This window comes from Lemur catta, chromosome 20 (assembly GCF_020740605.2).
Source record: "Lemur catta isolate mLemCat1 chromosome 20, mLemCat1.pri, whole genome shotgun sequence".
Lineage (NCBI taxonomy): Eukaryota > Metazoa > Chordata > Mammalia > Primates > Lemuridae > Lemur > Lemur catta.
Window position 1 is genome coordinate 31664084 of NC_059147.1, and position 19439 is coordinate 31683522.

General features: G+C 53.5%; 1 protein-coding gene across 2 annotated transcripts in view; it reads left to right on the plus strand.

Annotated features, from left to right (window-relative positions):
- CRISPLD2 (cysteine rich secretory protein LCCL domain containing 2) overlaps nucleotides 1-19439 on the plus strand; it is a 56310-nt gene that overhangs the window by 21324 nt on the left and 15547 nt on the right. For both annotated transcript variants that reach the window (XM_045533714.1, XM_045533715.1), the window contains exons 6-13: nucleotides 1300-1400; nucleotides 4966-5109; nucleotides 6674-6734; nucleotides 11000-11066; nucleotides 11527-11657; nucleotides 13859-13902; nucleotides 15042-15114; nucleotides 17482-17557. In XM_045533714.1, coding sequence (XP_045389670.1) covers nucleotides 1300-1400; nucleotides 4966-5109; nucleotides 6674-6734; nucleotides 11000-11066; nucleotides 11527-11657; nucleotides 13859-13902; nucleotides 15042-15114; nucleotides 17482-17557 — 697 coding nt within the window. The remainder of the gene's footprint in view (nucleotides 1-1299; nucleotides 1401-4965; nucleotides 5110-6673; nucleotides 6735-10999; nucleotides 11067-11526; nucleotides 11658-13858; nucleotides 13903-15041; nucleotides 15115-17481; nucleotides 17558-19439) is intronic.

Below are 19439 nucleotides of genomic sequence, written 5' to 3' on the forward strand. Positions count from 1 at the left end.
AAAACAGAAGCTCTGCAGAAACCACCTGGCACGCCTGCCGTGGCACCGTCCCAGCAACCCGCACGGATAAGAGCGGGGCTACGTCACCGCTGGGGAGGGACACAGGTGCCCTCCGAGGTGGTGGGGTTGCCGGCAGGGCAGCAGGTGGGGAGTGAGGAATAATTCGACTTGGCTCTTTATGTAAAAATATATACTGGACGATCCTATCAGCAACGAAACTTCCTTTCTAGAGCAGCCCCCGCTTCTTGAAAAAGAGGCAACTTAGACGGGGTAAAATGTTAACGTGGTCATCTCAAGCGTGCAGCTCGGCACGTTTGCACCCGGGAGTCGGCCGGGGCTGCTGGACGGAAACACCGCAGACCGGGCGGCCTGAACACCAGCTCCGGGGGCCGGGAGTCCCCTAGTCGAGGGCCGGCAGGGCCAGGCTGTGGTGGGGGCTCTCTCCCTGGCTTGCGGACAGCCACCTTCTCGCCCTGTCCTCACACGGCAGTGAGAGATAAGGACGCTAATCCCATCGGATCACGACCCCACCATGGGCCTCACTCAGCCTCAGTTAGTTTCATCCAGGCCCTGTCTCCAGGGAGTTCTGCTCACCACCTGCCCCCTGGCCCTTGAGTAATCCACGGAGCCACCTCCGGCTCTCCTGCCCTCGGGAACGCCAGAGGGAGGCGGATGGCACCCCTGACCCGCAGGGGGCCTTCGACCCAGCCCCTACGCAGAGCGTGAGAGGCCCTGAGCCCGACAGCCTGGGTTCCAATCCCAGCCCCGCCACTCGCTCCCTGTGTGACCTTGGACAAGTGCTTCACCTCTCTGTGCCTCAGCCTCCTCCTCTCGGAAGGATTGGGGAGGATGTGAGGAGGATGGGTGAGGAGCACAGTGAGGTGCAGAGACCGGGGCCGGGGCAGGAGCTCGGTGAACACGCGCTGCCTCTGGACAAGCTGGCTTTGCCCATTTGCGAAACGGCTCATACGGGCACCCCGGCAGCTTTTCCGCACAGAGGCACGCGGGCCGGTGGGGTTCAGGGTGCGCGAGGGCCACTCTGGTAGAAGCGGGGCCAGCAGGGAGACGGGATAAAGGTGCCAGGTGGAGGGGCACCTCGCAGCTACCCGCTGCAGAATCCCGGGGATTCTGGAATTCTCTGGGCTCTCTGTGCACAGAAGGGCCCAGGACTCCCCGTTTGCACAGGGCGCCCCTGCCCCACCCCGTCAGTGCCTGCTCGGGGCCCCGGTGGCCTGGGAAGAGGCTGTGCGGGGCCTCTAGTGGCGGCCCCCCCTGACGGTGCTTTCGGTCTGTCCTCAGGGGGAACTGGATCGGAGAGGCCCCCTACAGAAACGGCCGGCCCTGCTCCCAGTGCCCGCCCAGCTACGGAGGCGGCTGCAGGAGCAACCTGTGTTACCGAGGTAGGAGACCCCCTGAAACCCTTCGGGTGCTCTCGCTTCCGCCCGACTCACGGAGCATCAGAGTCACTCTCCCCCTGCCCTGTGGCGACCCCTCGGCGCCTCCGTCCTCCCCCTGGGGACCCCGCTGCCCCGGACACCCCCCGCACGGCACCTCCTGGCCCAGACGCCGACACCGCAGTTTGGTAAAAACAGACAGTTGAGCAAGAGAGTGACAGCCAACGGCGGGCTGTTCCCGCGGAGCTCCCTGCCGAGCGGCCAGGCCAGGCCAGGCGGGCGTCGGTCCCCCACCCCGGGCTGCCTGGCGCGCACGGCAGTCCACGCGGGGCTGTCAGAGGCCGCGTGATCCTGCCTCATCCCCCCGTGTCTGTTTCTGGCCTGTCTAGGATGTTTCCACTGTTTCTGCTGCTATAAATAGCGCATGTGTTTGTGCCTAAAGCATTCCTCACGTTTTTGCACTGTTTCCTCGGGATCCAAGAAGTTATGTCCCCGGAGGGGCCACCTGGGCCAAGGGGCTGGCCTTGCTTTCGTGGTAGAAATTGGGTTTTTTTCATGGCTCCGTCACAGCCTCGTGGCGACTAAGAGGGTTTGCAGAGGGCGGGGTAGGCGGGAGGGAGCAGCCCCTGTGATGTTACCCTGCCCACGGGGCGGTCCGGGGGCTCTGGGGTGAAGAGCAGGTGGGCCACGGTGGGGGTCCCAGACCCTCTGCAGCCAGCTGTTCACAGCTGACTCTGCCCCCATATGGGGGGGATTTGGGGGGGCACATGAGGACAGAACAATCTGGACAGCAAGGGAGGGGATGGCTCTGTCTGCAAAATCAGCTCTGATAAACCGGCTCGTGCCTGGTCTCCTGAGTCGTGCATCACATGCAGTGGCTCTGGTGTCACCTCCTCCTCCAGGGAGCCTTCCTGGACTTCACAGACAGTGCACCTGCCCCGTGCTCATGACCCCCCAAACTCCTCGTGAACCTTGAGTGCCCTGTTGTTTCAATGGCCAGCTCACTCCAGGGCCTCCAGGGGCACGTGGCAGGGTGTCCTGCTTGCTGTCTGAGTATATACACCCCCAACACCCAGAGTTGTTTTCAAAGGACAAATACACACAGAGACTTAGATGCCAGTTGACCCACCTGATGATGCTCTGGGTACTTGTTTATTTTTGGTGGAAAATGCCCAACTTTATTGGGCAACCGTCCCAATCTGCTGAGCTAACCATGCGGAATGTCTGTGCTGAAGCGGCTTATCTGCGTAAGCTCCTTAATAGGCGCGTATGGAGGGAGCCCGGTGAGGTCTTGACCTCTAATGGAGACAGCGCAGGGATAAGGTATTAAAAAAAGAGGTTTTCTTTTTTAATACCCCCCAGGCCCTTCCCGTGCGGTGATAAAAGGCGTGGGCTTCACAGAAAGGCGGTTTGGCTCCCAGCCCGGCCACTTCCCAGCTGCGCGAGCCCGGGCAGGTCACTTAGTCTCTCTGAGCCTCAGTTTCCTCATCTGTAAATTGGGGCCCGATCGAGCCTCCTAAGGCAACAGACGTTGACATGAGAAAATGCCGGGGAGGGCCCAGCCGATGCTTGGCCCGAGTTCAGCAAACGTAAGCTCCGAGCTTTGCCACCAGTTTTAGAAGCAGGTGGGAACCCGCGGAGTGATGTCAACGAAGCTCTGGGCCCCGAGACCCCCGGCCCGGAGCTGGGCGGCGTGCAGGGCCACCTCGCAGTGACCTCTGCTCGGAATTTCCCCAGGCCGGCCCGGGTCCACACGGGCACGTTAATTAGGATGTTCTCAAATCCAGCCTGTCCTCTGGGCAACCATTCTGCTTTTCATGTGTGCGTCTGAGGGCAAGGCCCGTCTGCCCATTTTCTTAAATAGTGAGCCCTCAGCGGCTGTAGACGGCTGCACCAAAGTATATTCAGCTAAATAAAGCTGCGATTATGAGGGGCAAACATCCTACAGGCCAGTGGAAGAAAACCCAGCTTATACCGGAGCCAGCTCTGGCTTTCCGTAAAGGGCAAACCTGAATGGGCTCATTGACAGGAGGAGTGGATGCGTGTCCAATGGGCTTTGCAAACCCGGCATCTTCCTGCAGTTTCTACCTATAGCTTTTGCTACCGAGGGTGCTTTCAGAGTTCCCCCTCCTGAATGTCTGTAAGTCTTTGTTGCTGGACATATTTTTTCCTTTAGGGGACAGACTTCTCTGGGGGTTTTGGTTATTCATTCATTCAGTGAATTTTGTTGAGCAACTACTATGCGCCGGGTGCCGGGTGTGCAGTGGGGTGGGAAGCAGGCTGGCCCCGGGTCTCCAGGAGTCTATGGCTGGTGGATGAGGCGGATGGCGGTGAGATGACAGCCATGCCGCCGGCAGCACTGCGTGGTGATCCATGAGCACGTCTAAGAGCTCACTGCTTCTGAGGAGCGGAAATAAGATTTAGGGGTCGATGAACACTTGGTGAAACTTGGATTTTAATCCAAAACCACAAAGAGGCCTGCAGGGGGGCTCTCTCCCTTCTTCCTGAAATCGTTCTCACCAAAACACTTCGTCTTTTTCCTTTGAGCAGCTTGGAAGGCAGGGCTACGTCTGCGGGGCACGGGGGGCGTGTGCCGTAAACGCAGGGGCAGAGGGAGATGCCCGTGGTTCCTCTTCGATACGGGCCACACAAGCCAGCGAAAATCGCAGCCAGTGTCTTTGCTGTGGCTGGAATTTACACTTGGTGCCCTGTGTAAATTCTGGGGGACTGCAGACCCTCGTGGGCAGTTTATCGCTGTTTTTCCAGATGAAAACCGGAAGGTCTGCTAACTGATGTTTAATAAGTGCGATTTGTTCAGTTAATACAAATGTTTCAAAGCGTGAGTGTCACGGTCACAGTTGGGGAGATGATAATATACAATGTCCTTGCGTGGGAGAAAGTTTGGGGCCGGGCGAACTACATTTTTGTTTTTAACCAGGAATTGGGTCTTCGGATACTTCTCCGTGATGACTCCAACGTCACTGGAGAGCAAAACTCCAGCGCGGAGAAAGAGAGTGAGCTGGTCAGGTGGTCCTGACTCGCAGAGGGACGGAAGGGACCGGAATGTGCTGGTGGTGGGGGACAGTGGCTCCCGAGAGCGTTGCCGCTGGCCTTTGTGCCCCTGACGGGTGGGTGCACGATGAGGAAGACCCCGTCCCCTGTGAAAACCCGGGGGCAGGGGCCCCGCCGGGGAGGCGGCCACGGCTTTGGGCCGGTGGCTGAGGCAGCTTGTCGGAGCTGCTTCCTTGGGCGGCTGGGTGCGCGGAGGCGGCGGGACAAGAGCCCGTTCCGATAAGCCAGGGCGGGCGCCAGGGCCTTCTAACCCCCGGTCGGCCCAGCTGCCCTCGGGTCCAAAGCAAACACGGCGGGCAGGGAGCCTGCCCAGCCGTCCCGGCCGGTAGGATTCCACCTGGCCAGGTCTGCTCTGCAAAGTAACTCTCTCTGTGCGGCTGAAATGATTCTTTGTAAAACCAAACCTCAAACGAGTTCAGTTTTCCAATTGCTTTTTTCCCCCCAAAGTGCCTTTTTGTTGAATCCCGTGTGCTATTTTTTCTCCCTCGCCACTGTGAAGAAGAGACCGACCGCCAGAAACCTGAGACGGACGAGATGAACGAGGTGGAGGCGGCCCCTGCGCCCGAGGAAACACACGTCTGGGCCCAGCCGAGGGCGCCCAGACCCACCAAGCCCAAGAAAACCTCGGCGGTCAGCTACATGAGTGAGTCGGCGTCCCTGCCCCGGCCTGCCCGCCGAGCCACCCCTGGGTGGGGGGCGGCGGGGGGCTGGGGGAAAAGGCCTCCAGGTTGACAAACAGCGGGGAACGGGGTGGGGCAAAGCTGGCAAAAGCACAGCCCTGAGACGTGTTTTAAAAATGATATTTTTAAGTCATTTCAAAAACAAGCATTATAGGAGTTGCACTTAGGTGGCATTTTTTTCCTCTCCAGGCAGGTATTTTAAGGTGAGACCTTCCCTTGTCCTTTCAAAGGGGACCTGAGCTGAAACTGGGTTCCTCTGGGGAGCGCTGGCCTCTCTGAGGGAGGACGCGGGGCACGCAGGGGGAGGCTGGCTCCGGTAGTTTCCGCGTGTCTGTCCCCGGCCTCAGCTCCGTGGCTCGCCTGTTACTCGACTCTCTGAGACTCAGTTTGCTCATCCATGGAGTGGGGCAATGACACCTACGCCAGCATCGCTGTGAGCGTTACTTGCAGCGCTGTGGGTCGCCCGGTGTCAGCTGGGGTCTCCCTGTACTTCGAGATCATCACGACGTTGCCTCCGACATCCCCTATGGGATGTTTCCCCCGAGACTCTGAAAATCCCCCAATACCAAGTGTCCCCACGCTCACCCCCTGGCCCTGGGCTCCCCGGGCACTGCAGCGCCTGGGGCTTTTGTCCTTCCTGCCTTCCCCTGCCCAGGGAGGGACTCGCTCCCCTCCCGATTCCCGGGACATGTGGGGCCCCTTGTCACAGCTGCCGTCACTGAGGCTGGGGGCCGTGGAGGGGCGTTTCTTGCAGGTGTGGCAGCAGGCCTGCCCGGACGCCCCTGCTTCTCCCTCCGTGCCCCCCAAGCACCAAAGGCTGTAAAACTGGACTCCCCTTGAGGAGAGGCCCGGCTCACACTCCCCCTTCTCCCCTCTCTCCCCTTTCTCTGACCACCTCTCCCCGCCCACACCAGTCCCCGACAGTCAGTCATGCTGTGGCTTCCTATGACCAGGAAATATGCCGATGCCTTTGTCCAGAAGTCCCAAATGGTGCCATTGTTTCTTTCAATAACATGCAATTATTGTATCTCTCCTCTTCAAAACTGTAACACAACTCCGAGATGCTGATATGTCCCTATACAATAACAAAACAGGAAAGCTTGGCAAACGTCGTCTTGGCTGTGGGGCCGATGGCTGGGTCCCCTGCCCCGCAGGCTCGGGTACGGTGTCCACCCTACCTCCCTGTGAGTCCTGCCTTCTGGAGCCCTATGGGGTCACGGGCCATGTTCACCGTCTCATTTAATGCTCATGAAAAGCCTTGGAGGTGGGTGCTGTAACCATGCCCAGTATGCATGGAATGGAATCCATCATAGAATGGAATTCCAGGAAACGGAACCTCATTTCCACACATGAGGAAGAAGAGAGGAAGAAGGCGGGTCTGAGATTTGAGCCTCCCAACTAGAGCTGCAGCCACTAGGCATGGATTACAGAATGTGCCAGAATGTCCCTCGACGTGGGGAGGGGTCTTCTAACCTAAACTTACCCTCCTGCTTTCTTGTGATGTATGTTTCGAAATTCCTCTCCTAGCCCAAGTCGTCAGATGTGAAACCAAGATGAAGGACAAGTGCAAAGGGTCCACCTGCAACAGGTAAGGCCTGAGCTGGATCCCCGTTGCTGCGGGGGCGGGTCACGTCACATCACGACCTGTGGGCTGACCGCCACCCACAGCAGGCTGGGAAGAAGCTCATGGGAACTGGCGTTCACTGCTTTTAGCACAAAAGCGGGACCAGGGTGAGCCAGAGCTCAGTTAGAGTAGCCAGGACACCCCAGAGTCCCCCTGACTGCTGCCACTTCTGAAGGGTTTGCCACACAAAGACGACCCATTTCTGTCCGCCTAGACCACTGTTTCTCAAGCTCGGCTCTACTACATTTGGGGACAGATCACTTTCTGGTGGGGGCTGTCCTGTGCATTGTGGGGGGCGTAGCAGCGTCCCTGGCTTCCCCTCCCCAGATGCCAGCAGCATTGCCCCCAGTCCTGACACCAAAAATGTCTCCAGATATTGGCAAATGTCCCTTGAGGGGTAGAATCAGCTGTTGTTGAGAACCACTAACCTACAGTGTTGACCCGAGCTCCGGGTCTCCTCCCCCCGATATATGTTCCAGTAAGTATGTTGTCCCCAGTGGGGACGGGGTCACACCCTGCAGACCACCATGGAGGGTTTTCTGAACTAGTGGTGAGCAGAAAACCTCATTATCTTAACCCCGTGGTTCTAACGCTGAGAGGGAACCAGCTGTCCAAAGCAAACAACAGCCAACAGCGGCAGATGACAGTATTTGCTGATTCCCATGGTGTAAACACTCCCGTCTTGGCTGGTTTCAAGCCACCTGTGGGGTGTCACCAGCTCACAGCATCACTGAACGTTTAGCAGGCGGCTCCGGCCAGCCAGGACGCGGGGCTCCAGTGCACTAGTCGTGCATTAGGACCGATCTGGGGAACTTGGTGGAAGTGCTCATTCCAGAGCCTTCTGCCCAGAGACACTGATGGCTAGCCCGAGTCGAACGTGAGTGTCACCTGTGGTTTCGGTGTTTTAATGTGTGTTTGTAAGGCCCCTCCCCATGATTCTGACACGCACCCCATGTGCCACGCCAGGTGGGGGTGGGCCGGCAGGGGTGGAAGCAAAGGGAGGAAGATTCGGGCTCAGTTAAAGCAAGAAGGGGCTGGGCGGTAGCTCACACCTGCAGTGCTGGTGTCTGGGAGGCTGAGGTGGGAGGATCGCTTGAGGGCTGGAGTCCGAGACCAGCCTGGGCAACAGTAGGATCCTGTCTCTACAAAAAACTTAGGTGTGGTGGTACACACCTGTGATCACAGCTACTCGGGAGGCAGAACAGGAGAATGGCTTGAGCCCAGGAGTTTGAGGTTACAGTGAGCTGTGATCAGACCGCTGCACTCCGGCCTGGGCGACAGAGTGAGATCTTATCTCTAAAAAACAAACAAACAAAAAAACCCAAAATACAAGAAGGATCTTTGTTGTGATAACAACCTTCTTACTGAGTCCCTTCATCTCTGTCCGTCCTCTTACACTTCACAATGTCCCTGTGCAACAGGTCATCAGTTCTGGGTCCTGGAGGCTGGGAATAGGTGGCCAACTGGCCTCAGTTTGCCCAGGACTTTGCCCAGATTTAGCCCTGAAACTCCCGGGAAACCCCTGGGTCCTGGGTCAGCGGGATGCTTGGTCACCCCAGCTGGGGATGGGATTTAGTCGGAGTTTTTCTGAGAGAGGCTGTGGGCTTTTGGTACAGAGTCTGTGACGGGCATGTCCCCAAGGCGCTCTCGGTCAGAGAGGGTCTCCCCAGCTCAGCGTCGGCTGTTCACCTAGTCAGGGCTGAACTTCCCAGCAGGTGCCCAAATGACAGATGCTCTGGGTTATCGGTGCGAAAAAAGCTTCCCAAGCTGTAGAAATATGAGATGTTCAAGTAGCAGATGTGTTATAATCATGTTATAAACATGAAGCTCTTGACCAGTGTTTTTGCCTGGGTCGAGGGCTCTGTTCCGCCTCTCTGTGTGGAAGGGAATTGCAGGGTGGCCCAGAGCACTGAGCTGCAGCTGCAGGACACACGTTAGGGCTGGGCCAGTGTCCGGCACGTGTCAGCAGCAGTGCCTTGGCCACTGCTGGCGGGTCCGAGCAGGGCTGCTTCCCCGGTGGGCCCAGCACATCCCCCAGAATGTGGTTGAATGGATCCATCGAGATGATAGAGTTAACATCGTCCGTTCGGATGTCAAAGTGCGTCTGCCAGGAAGAACGAGCTCTGTTTTAGCAGCGCAGCTGCCGGGCTGCTCGTTCTGGCAGTGAACAGCTGACAGGTGCAGCCGCCTCTTGCAGATCTTCAAGTTCATGATGGGAAAACCATGTCATCAGGAGGGGACCTGATTCACCTTCCTACGAAATCTGGCATCCGTTTGTCAAAAGCCGAATCGAGTCATTTAAAGCACATGTTAAAAAGAGGAGGTGGGAGCTCCTGTTTTATACCACGGGGGGCTGGAATTCGGTTTGCCAGGAGAACACTTCGCTCAGTGTGTCGTGAGAGGCACTTTGAACAACCGAGAGTGAGGTCGTTCCGTGGGCTCGTGCACGGTCCCGGGGACAGCTGGCCGCTGGCCAGCAAACGCTGCACAGTGAAGCCAATTAATGTGTTGGTGGGATGCGTGAACTGTAGCAGTGATTGGCGGTGGCATCATCATAGCTAAGACCTGTGTGTCCTTGTGCTCAGAGTTAGGTGACATTTGCACATCTGTGTGCTGGGCAAACGGGGGAGAAAGCAGGCAGCACCTGGAAGGGGTGTCCACTCCTCAAATGCACGGGCCTGGGAGTTTCGGAGCTGGGTTGTCCTTCTGCGATGATGGGCCTTTCTGTCCTCTGAGCTCACCCCGAGAGCATCACACCTCTTCTGTGTGATGGGAAAAAATAAATAAGGATTAGAGAACATTCCTTGCCAGACAGCATAGAAACGGTGCTCGAGTTGGGGGTGGATGGGGCACTCCCCAGGCAGGGAGAAGGCGGGGCTCTGCCCACACAGAGACCGTGAGGGGCCTCCTGCCAGACAGTGTGACGCAGCCCCCCCTGCAACCGTGAGAACACCCCCGTCCTGCTCGCGGAAGCCGCCCCGTGATCTAACACGCCGGTTTCCCGTACGTGGTGCTTCTACAAAAGTAATATTCACTGGACTTTTCCTCTGACTTTAAAAAGCATTCTTGTTCGTTGTAAATGATTCAGGAAAGCAATAATAACAACAAAAATGTATAAAGACAAAACCGTGTCGCAGAATCTCCCCCATACCGGCAGCAACCTGGTGCATTTCCTTCCAGTCATTTTTCTGCGCGTGGATGAGGCTAAGGCGGTTTACACGTTTTCACTTAATGCTTTCCAAAGTCGATGAATAATTCCTCTCTCACGTCACGGCCAGTGGCTGTGTCATGCCCTGCCACACGGCCGCACCAGGACATGTTTGGCCATCGCTTTGATGCCTGTTGACTCATGTCCGGTTTTCCACAGTTACGAGCGGCTGGAATATGCTCTTAGATCTGACTTTCTGACTTGTTTTTCTTGGGACATATATGGACAAGGGAAACTGAAGAGTCACTGGTGTGAATTTGTAAGGCTTCCTTAAAGGTCAGGATGATTTCTCCTCTAACACCACCACTGAGTTTTATCCTATTAAAAATCCTGGCAATTTGATACCTAGAAAACGAACGGCATCTCCTTTTAATTTGTACTTCTTTGATGAATGGGGGCTGAGCGTCTTTTTGGGGGCATTTGAAGCCATCTGTCTTGCTTCTGTGAATTGTCTATCGATTCATACGCCTGTAACACCAGTCTTGGGCACCGGAAAATAGCGTTTTAGACCACACTGGGCCCTCCTCGTCTGTGGATTCCACCACCCGCAGGTCAAAAATAGTTTTTAAAAAAACAATACAGTTATGTTATGGTAATTTAAAAAATACAGATTTAAAAACAATGTAGTCTAACAACTATTGACATGGTATTTACATTGTATTGGGTATTAGAAGTAATGCAGAGATGATTTGCAGTATAAGGGAGAATGTGCCCAAGTTACATGCAAACACTATGACATTTTATACAGGGAACTTGGGCAGCCACAGGTTTGGGTATCTGGGTGGGGCGTGGTCCTGGAACCAATGCCGTGCGGATATCAAGGGAAGATTATGTTGTGTTAGTGGGAACATGAACTTCAGTCTGGGTCTGGGGAGGCTGTGACTTGAAGCAGTGGAATCTACATTAACGAGGCTTTTCTATGTTGAATAACAGAGCTATGGAGGAGCAAAACTGTAAAAATCTTTGTGTGACATAATGGACATGTTGGTCTCAGGACATCATCTCGTTTCTTCCCCGGCAGGTACTGGTGCCCCGCGGGCTGCCTGAGCCACAAGGCTAAGATCTTTGGGACTCTGTTTTACGAAAGTGTAAGTAGGGCGGTGTTTCTGTGAGCGGCCCTGCCGTGTGTTTTGAAAGAGGGTTGGTGGTTTTGCAGGATAAGATTTTCTTCCCACTCCTTAGCCAAGCCCGGCCTGTCCAGAACTGATCCGGGTGTGTGTTTCTGGGCTCACACACGCATGAAGCCACTTCTGGGAACGGGGCTGATTTCCGGAGGCCAGTCCCCCACCAGGCCAGGCATTCACATGCTCGACTGGATGGGGAGAAAGGGCCATTTGTCGCTGTTCTTAGTTCGTAAAGCGACTCGGATGGGTTTTGTAGATAAGCGACCCCAGGAACAAAGACGCGGTTATAGACAGAGGCGAACGTCCGAAGCCGGGCAAGTCCCTGCCGTCCTTCTGGCTGCAGTGGGCTGAGGACAGACATGCGGGTGTTTCTGACAAAGACTAAGTCACAAGACGCGTGTGGTCTCCCCTCCCCCTCCCACAGGCCTCCAGCATATGCCGGGCCGCCATTCACCACGGGGTCCTCGACGACCAAGGGGGCCTGGTGGACATCACCAGGAACGGGAAGGTCCCCTTCTTCGTGAAATCTGAGAGAAACGGCGTGGAGTCTTTGAGGTAACGATCCTGCGATCGGGGTTCCTTAAAGTGTTTTTCCCTGGTTACGAAAGTGCTGTTGTAACTTTGAAAAGTATTGGACAATATAAAGAAGTAGAAAAAATAAAGACAACCCGGATCGCGTAACTGAGAAATCACCGTGGTAGGCAACATAGCATGTTTCATTCCAGTGGGATCTTCCCGGGTGTGTGTTTGACTTGGTTGAGTTTTGAATCCTCCTTTATCTACGTTCTGAGTCACCAAGAACGCTTCAGCCTGACAGAGTGTCTGTGAATGTGTAGGCTCATTCTTTTTTTTGAGACAGAGTCTCACTCTGTTGCCCAGGCTGGAGTGCCGTGGCGTCAGCCTAGCTAGCTCACAGCAACTTCCAACTCCTGGGCTCAAGCGGTCCTCCTGCCTCAGCCTCCCGAGTAGCTGGGGCTACAGGCATGCGCCACCATGCCCGGCTAATTTTTTCTATATATTTTCAGTTGTCCAGCTAATTTCTTTTCTATTTTTTAGTGGAGATGGGGTCTCGACTCTTGCCCAGGCTGTTCTTGAACTCCTGACCTCAAATGATCCTCCTGCCTCGGCCTCCCAGAGTGCTGGGATTACAGGCGTGAGCCACCGCGCCCGGCCTAGGCTAGTTCTTGATTAGCGCTTTTTCTACTCCCTAGAGAATGAGGGTTTTTGGTTTTTTAATGTACTTACTTTTCCCCCAAGATAATGTTTGTCACCGAGGGTGGACAGATGGTGGGCGGGTCCTACTGGCCATGTGAGTTCCTGGGTAGCAGGGGGGAGGCGTGTCCGGCTTGCTCCCTCCCCCCATCTGTCTGTGGAACCAGAGGCGTAAGGGGACCCAGAGCCGTGGGACCCAGTGGGGGCCACAGGGTCAGACGGACCCGGTTCCTCCTCTTCCCACCTGTGTGATTCCAGGCCAGTCTCTTCACCTCTTCTGGGTGGCACTGTCCTCATTTGTAGTGAGGGTCACAGTAGGAGCCGGTTGTCAAAACATGGAAACAAACATTCCCACAGGGGTTAGGAAAGAGCTGTCACCCTGAGCCCTCGGAACACTCACAGCCCCCTTCCAATCCGGGACCTGGAGCCTGGCATGGCAGAGTGCGTTGGGGACCTCGCGTACCCTCACCGCAGCCCCCGCTGTGCACAGCTCTGGTGCTTTGAACATCGCCCCTGGGACATACCCTTGCAGGGGAGACTCAGGGACTCCCCCGTGTCAAATGCCCACCCCAGGGTCGGTGACAAAGCAAGCTTTGAACAAAGCCTCCTGCGATGGTTACAAGGTAGCGAGTCCTGTCCCAACGGTGAGGCTACTTGGAAATTTTCAAAAGCGAGAAGAGTAATTGCCCTTTGAAACATCTTGCTTTTCAGGGGAGGCTGCGATATCCCTCTTCTGTCTTAGCTGGGGACTTGGGAGGAGGGGCTAGGTGGAGCACAGAGCAAGGAAGTCCAGGCAGGTATCCGTCGGGTAACCTCAACACCGGCCGGCCGCGGGGAGCCTCTGCTCAGGCCACTGGGAGCTCAGCGAAGCTTCCCATCCTGTGTACCCTGGGCTGCTTGTCCTGGGGGCAGCCCGGGTCCCTTCCAACGGCCAACTCTGCACCCAGAGCAGGGGTTCTGCACGTTTTAGAATTCAGGGGTCTGCGGACATCAATGCAAAGCAATTTACGGTTTTATTCTCACTAATCTCTAATTGAAATGTAGTATTTCCTTCCATCGTGAATGTTGGCCACAAACCAGGCTGGCATTCGCAGAGCCAGCGACTTTCTCCAGTTGCTGCAAACATCTTGACACCCGTCCCTGCTGCCCTTCTCCTAAAATGACAGCAGTTAAAAGATCTGCTTCTAAATTCTGCTATTCAGTGCGTTGATAAGGAAGCACAGCTTTAACTCTGATGCAAATGTGCTTTGACGCTTTGATAATGGTATTAATAATAGCTGATTTCCTTTGTAATGTTTTAAATTCATCTTAGGCATTTTTAAAACCATTATTCTGAGAAGGGATCCGTAGGCTTCACCACACTGCCAGAGGAGTCCTTGGTACAAAAAAGGTTAAGAAGGCTTGCTCTAGAATATTCTGAGAGCTTTCAGGCTGGTGGGAAACAAGTGGGAAAGTGTGAAGTTGAGGCCGTAAGTAAGTACCAGAGCAAGTGTGCACTTTCAGAAGCAATTCTGTTGACACTTACCTAATGTTTTCTTTTACAGCAAATACAAACCTTCCAGCTCATTCATGGTATCAAAAGTGAAAGGTAAGCTGGCAGCCTCTTATGTGACCACAATCCCCAGGTTATCTTGGATTTCCCTGCAAATTTCACTTCCTTTAATCGTGGTTTTCATGTTAATTACGCCCGGTTGTTCTCAGTGTTGCAAAGGCATTTTAGAGAGTTTCCTGAGGAGGTCATTTCTTTACCCAGTTTCTAAATATCTCTGGACTTGAAACTGGCCCTAGATTGCTGAACCTGAAGCACAGGCCTGAGCTTGCCAGCTGAATGCCACAGAAATACTGACAGCTGGGGCTAGGGCGGCTGAGTTTTCACCGGGAGTGCCAGTTTCTATCGATTGCTAGTGGCCCCCTGGAGCTCGATTGATTAGTAATGTCTGCCATGGACAAGGGAGGGAGAGTCGGGAAGTGCGTGGCGCATATCAGCCCTCTCCTGCTTCTCACACTGCGTAGGGTGTGTTCTTTGGCAGGGCGGGAGGCGTGGGCGGGAGGGCATGCTCCGGCCGGAAGTGGATGGATGGGTTACAGTTGCCCAAACCGGGCCCTTGACTGGAGCAATGTCGGAGGCCGGGGTATGGGAGCACCATGCCGTGTCCTCCCTGGAACGATGCCACCCACCACGCCTGTCCTCTGGGAAAGCAACTCTTGTCATTGGCCCTGGAGGCAAGAATAGCTCATTAGCTAGCTTTGTAAAAATGTATAGTAGTGCTTTCTTCTTATTACGAAAAGAATGCCTGTTTATTCCAGATAATTTAAACATAAGGAGGAACAATTTTTAAAAAATGACCTACATTTTGCTAGTTAGAGATAAACACTGTGAACATTTTGGTGGATGTTCCAGTTTATTTTCTCTATGTATTAAAGGTATATACAGTGGTAATATATATATATTTTGATAGCTTTTAAAATTTGAAATGGAATCACATACAATTTGGCAGCCTAATTTTTTTCTTAAATAATTATGTGTCAGGAATATATTTTCTGTGCCTTTAAATGTTCTTCTAAACCTGATTTTAGTGATCGCCCCATCATCCTCTTGCATAGAAGTCCCTTGAGGTACCGACCCAGTCCCCTTTGTTGGAAGCTGCATAGACCCATGTTACAGGCATGTAGCCTGAGGTCCGGGCTTGCCGGTTCCTGACCCTTTCCCTGTGTTCCCGTTCACAGTGCAGGACTTGGACTGCTACACCACCGTCGCTCAGCTCTGCCCGTTTGAAAAGCCGGCGGCCCACTGCCCGAGGTGAGGCTTGAGGAGGGGGCAGGAAACAGCTGCCAAGTGGCAGGGCGAGCTCGGGGGTCTCTCCTCTCAGGGGCAGGGGCATCACCTTCTCGCAAGATGTCACTGGTGTCTGGTTTTGCCTACGCTGGGGCTGAGAGAAGGGGGGGACCGTTCCGGGGTCCACCCAGAAATCAGTCACTTTGTGCTCAAAGTCAGGGACTGCTAGACCCTTTATTCAGACGCTGGCTTTCAGTCCGGGCTGTGTGTTGGAATCTCTCGTCAAAGGCCTAAAAAAAAATTCCCAGGGCCCTGCTCAGACCGCAGAAGGCCTCGCCGGTGACTCCAGTGTGCAGCGCGGTCCCGGAACCCTGCTCTAGCGGCATAACTGAGAACGGGACGATGCCGCACTTGGCGTTGCTTTTTCCCGCCGGAGAGTGTACTGGTATCAGCGACTTCATCGGCCTCTGAGCTCCTCCCAGCCCGCCTGGTCATTGCTGTCTCTTAGATCAGCTCTGTTCTGGAAGCTGAGGGGTCATTTATCCCCTGTAGATCAGCATATCCTTTCTTGGGCTCGATCTGTAATACCTTCTATGGATCACGTTAGAAGTAGCTTTTTAAAAATCAGTTTCATTGATGTACGTGATAAATTCCGTGCTTTGTAAGAATGCAATTCGATGTATTTGGGCAAATGACACAGTCGAGCCACCACCACCCCATCAAGACGTAGGACGTCGTCCTCACCCCAGAGAGTGCCTACACGGTCGGTCCCCCCACCCCCCTGCCCCCATGGCGCTCCTTTCGGTTGCTATGGTTTTGCCTTGTCAGCAAAATTACAGAGCTGCCACCGCCGTGCGTGGATTTTTATGTCTGGCTTCTTTTGCTCCGTGTCATGCTGTGGAGACGCATCCGTGCTGTTGAGCGTGTCAGTGGCTTATTCTTTCATGTCTCCGTGCAGCCCATTCTGTGGACATGCCACGGTTGGTTTGTCCAAGGAATAGGTTCTACCGGCATCTGCCCAAACCTCAATTCACTGATTCTTGGAAGATGATGCCCCATAGCATAAAATAAAGGTGATTTTCCTCTCTAAAGTGCCTGGGAGAGCGTCATGGGGAGGGGACACAGAAAACATCCCCCTCAGCAGAGTTGGTCCCTTAGGTTAAACAGGCCCAAGTCGCTAGGATGTACCCACGTTCAGAAGATACATTGTAAGGCAAAGGTGTCCTTCAAACAGAGCAAGCTTTCCCACTTAGCTCTGCTGTAAAACTAGAAATATCGTGGGCGTCCCCGGTACCCTGACCAAGTCCTTTCCCTGTGCCAGTGTCCCCTGGGGCTTCTCTCTGCTCCCTCCATCCCCCTCGAATGTTCCGGTGCGGATAACAGCTTTGAGTAGACTTCCCCAAACATTAAAGAGAAGCAGAAGAAAATAAGTTCAGAAAATACAAACAAAAAGAAAAACTGGACAGAGTGCAGTATCTAAAATGTGAGTTTCTGACCTGCCATTCCAGGAGAAGTCGGAAAGAAAGTTCTTAGACTTCCTAATTCTTTCTTTTTTCTTTCTTATTAACTACGCCCTGGGCTACCTGAGATATTTTGCTTTTTAAATCTACACATACATACCCTTTCTCTCTGCCCCCAAGAACTGTTTCGACTTCTCTATCCCTGGCCTTCCCCCTCCAAGAGTCCCAGGTGGTGTGGCCAGATCCCACGTGGTTTACGGCCGCCATTTTGGTTTGTTGGTCCCTGGGCTCCAGCCCACTGTGGACTGTTCTAGAGAAAACCAAAGACCTTTTCTTGAGTAAAGTTCACTCTCTTTTCTGGTTTGAATCTCTCAAACCACCTACGGCCCACCCATTTCCAGTTCGAGGCCCCCTCATCCCTTGGGCCATCTCGGTGACTGACGCAGGGTGATCTAACCCTTCCCGCCGGGGTTATCAGTGCCCCTCCTTGGAATATTCTGTGACTCACTGAGGTGAGGGCCTCCACCCTTTCCTCCCCCACACCGGGAAGCGGCCTTAAAAACACCCTATTATTGATTATAATCTCCATAATGTACTCGTGGTATGAACCGGCCAACACCCAAGAACGGTCGGCACAAGCTCACAATTCCACACTCATCTCTCTTAGATTCATATTCCTTTCCACCTCTTTGTCTGTGTGTGTCTTTTTTGTGCATGTTTTATTTTGTTCTATAGGCTGTTTCACAGGAGCAAAAATATCTGGACCGCAGCTAGGGTGGGAGAGGTGTCGACTTTCTCAGAGAGTAAAACTATGTGGTAGTTTCCTTTCAACTGAGAACTTAAGTCCTGAAACTCAAATAAAGGGACCTAGTACAAGAAGCTTTGTTTTCCGCCGATCCCGCCCATGACAGAAGTGCCTCTTGTTTTCCAGAGTCCGTTGCCCGGCGCGCTGTAGAGACGAGCCTTCCTACTGGGCGCCCGTGTTTGGAACCAACATCTATGCGGATGTGAGTATGCGGCGTTTCTGACGACCGCTTCTCCCGGCCGGTTAAGACTCAAACGCCAGGTTGCAAGGTCTGGACACTTGAGATTTTATTCCAGTGCCTCCAGCTAAATCCAGACTGCTCACCTCTGCAACCGCTGCCCTGGTTTCCGCATTTACAGAGGCGTGAGCGCTCCCGCCTCCCAGTCCTGCCGATGCAGGTGCAGGTGTGCCCGAGTGACCCAAGCGTTTTCGTGGTGTGAGGCCGTCCTGCTTCCCATACTTCCTGCTCCCAGAGAGTTGATAATCTTTCTGGCTCTCCTACTGCGTTCATAGCGACCAGCCCACCCTCCTAGCTGCGTGTCTTTTTGGCTGTGCACACACTCAGGTATAGGCACACAGGGGAAAACACACTGTCCCTAATTTCCTACTTGTTAATAACCACTCCTGTTATACTGGAACCTCGTCTTCCATTTTTCCCTTCTGACTTTAGTGAGGCAACTTTAGCCTGGGTTTTCTTAGGTGACTCACCAGAATGTGGTCTGTTCCCTCCAGTTGTCCAGGTTTTAGGGACGTGGTGACCCGGAATACACAAACGTGGTCCCATCTCTGTCGCCAGTAGGCTGTGGGGTCTCACCAAGCCGTTTTCCTCTCTGTAGAATGGCCGAGGGCTGGGATTGTCTAGTTGAGGGAATCTTGTAGATCTTCCAGAATCCCATGATTGGATCAGCATCGCTGGTTTCCAGCTGACATTTTCCTCCTCCTTTTCATCTTCATTTTACGGTTCTTCCACCCACCCCACCGTCTGCCTTCGCCTGTTGCAGATTCCTGTAAATGTGAGGTCACTGAGCTCTGCAGAGTCAAAGCAGCCTCATGACTCAGCTTTGTCCCATCCTTTTTCCTCTCGAAAGCTATTCGGATAAAATTGAGTTCAGTTGGAATTTTTATGATTCAGTGAAATTAGATATATCAATTATTACAGTGAACGTTTGAACCAAATTCAGCTATTAAAAGAGATTTAGATTGTAAAATGATTTAAAAATAAAGGGATGGGCAAAGCTGGTCCAGCTATCTACAGACAAAAGCAGGAACGGCACTATCACCGTCTGATAAGGTGTAACGTAAGGGGAAACGTGCTGAGTGGGGCAAAGCGATTCATCATGGAATGGCACAAAAGGTACAATTCATGAAGAAGATGTGAAAATCAAATCTGTATGCACCAAACAACATAGCAGCTAAACGTATAAAGCAAAAAAAAAAAAAATTAGAAACAAAAGAACTTGATGAATATTTAGTAATGATATAAAGCTACCTTTTGTCTAACACCTACTATGTTTTAGGGTCTTTAAAAGCACCATCTCTAGGTATCCTCACCCCCATTTTATGCAGGTGGAAAATAACTGCGCAGCTAGCAGGTGGCACAGGTGAGACGCAAATGAAGGCATGTCTGGCTTTAGACTGTCTGTCCCTACCCTGTCCTGCCTTGTTAGAAGTTACCTGCACCGACAATTACACTGACACAAGCAGGCACGTGGCTAAAAGCCCGTGTGCAGCCTTTAATTAACATGTTCACTGGAGTTCGGAGCTTTTGGAACCACCGTGCTCATGACAGGGCTTGGTGTACGGTAATTGCTCAATTCAGTGTTTGTTGAAGGAATAAATAAATGAAGATACTACAGTAGTCAGTGATTAAACAGCTCTTCCAAAAAGAAAGACAGAAGGAAGGAAGGAAGGGAGAAATAGCGACCGAGGGGGCCGGAGGGAGGGAAGAGAGCCACCTCCGTCTCAGAGGTTATTTTCTGGCCCCGGTTTCTAGGTCAGTCTGTATTCTGGGAAATGATGATGCCTTTTGGAAAATGTCTGTTTGGCTAAGAGATTTATTTTGGGAGCGCTGTCTCCAGACCTTT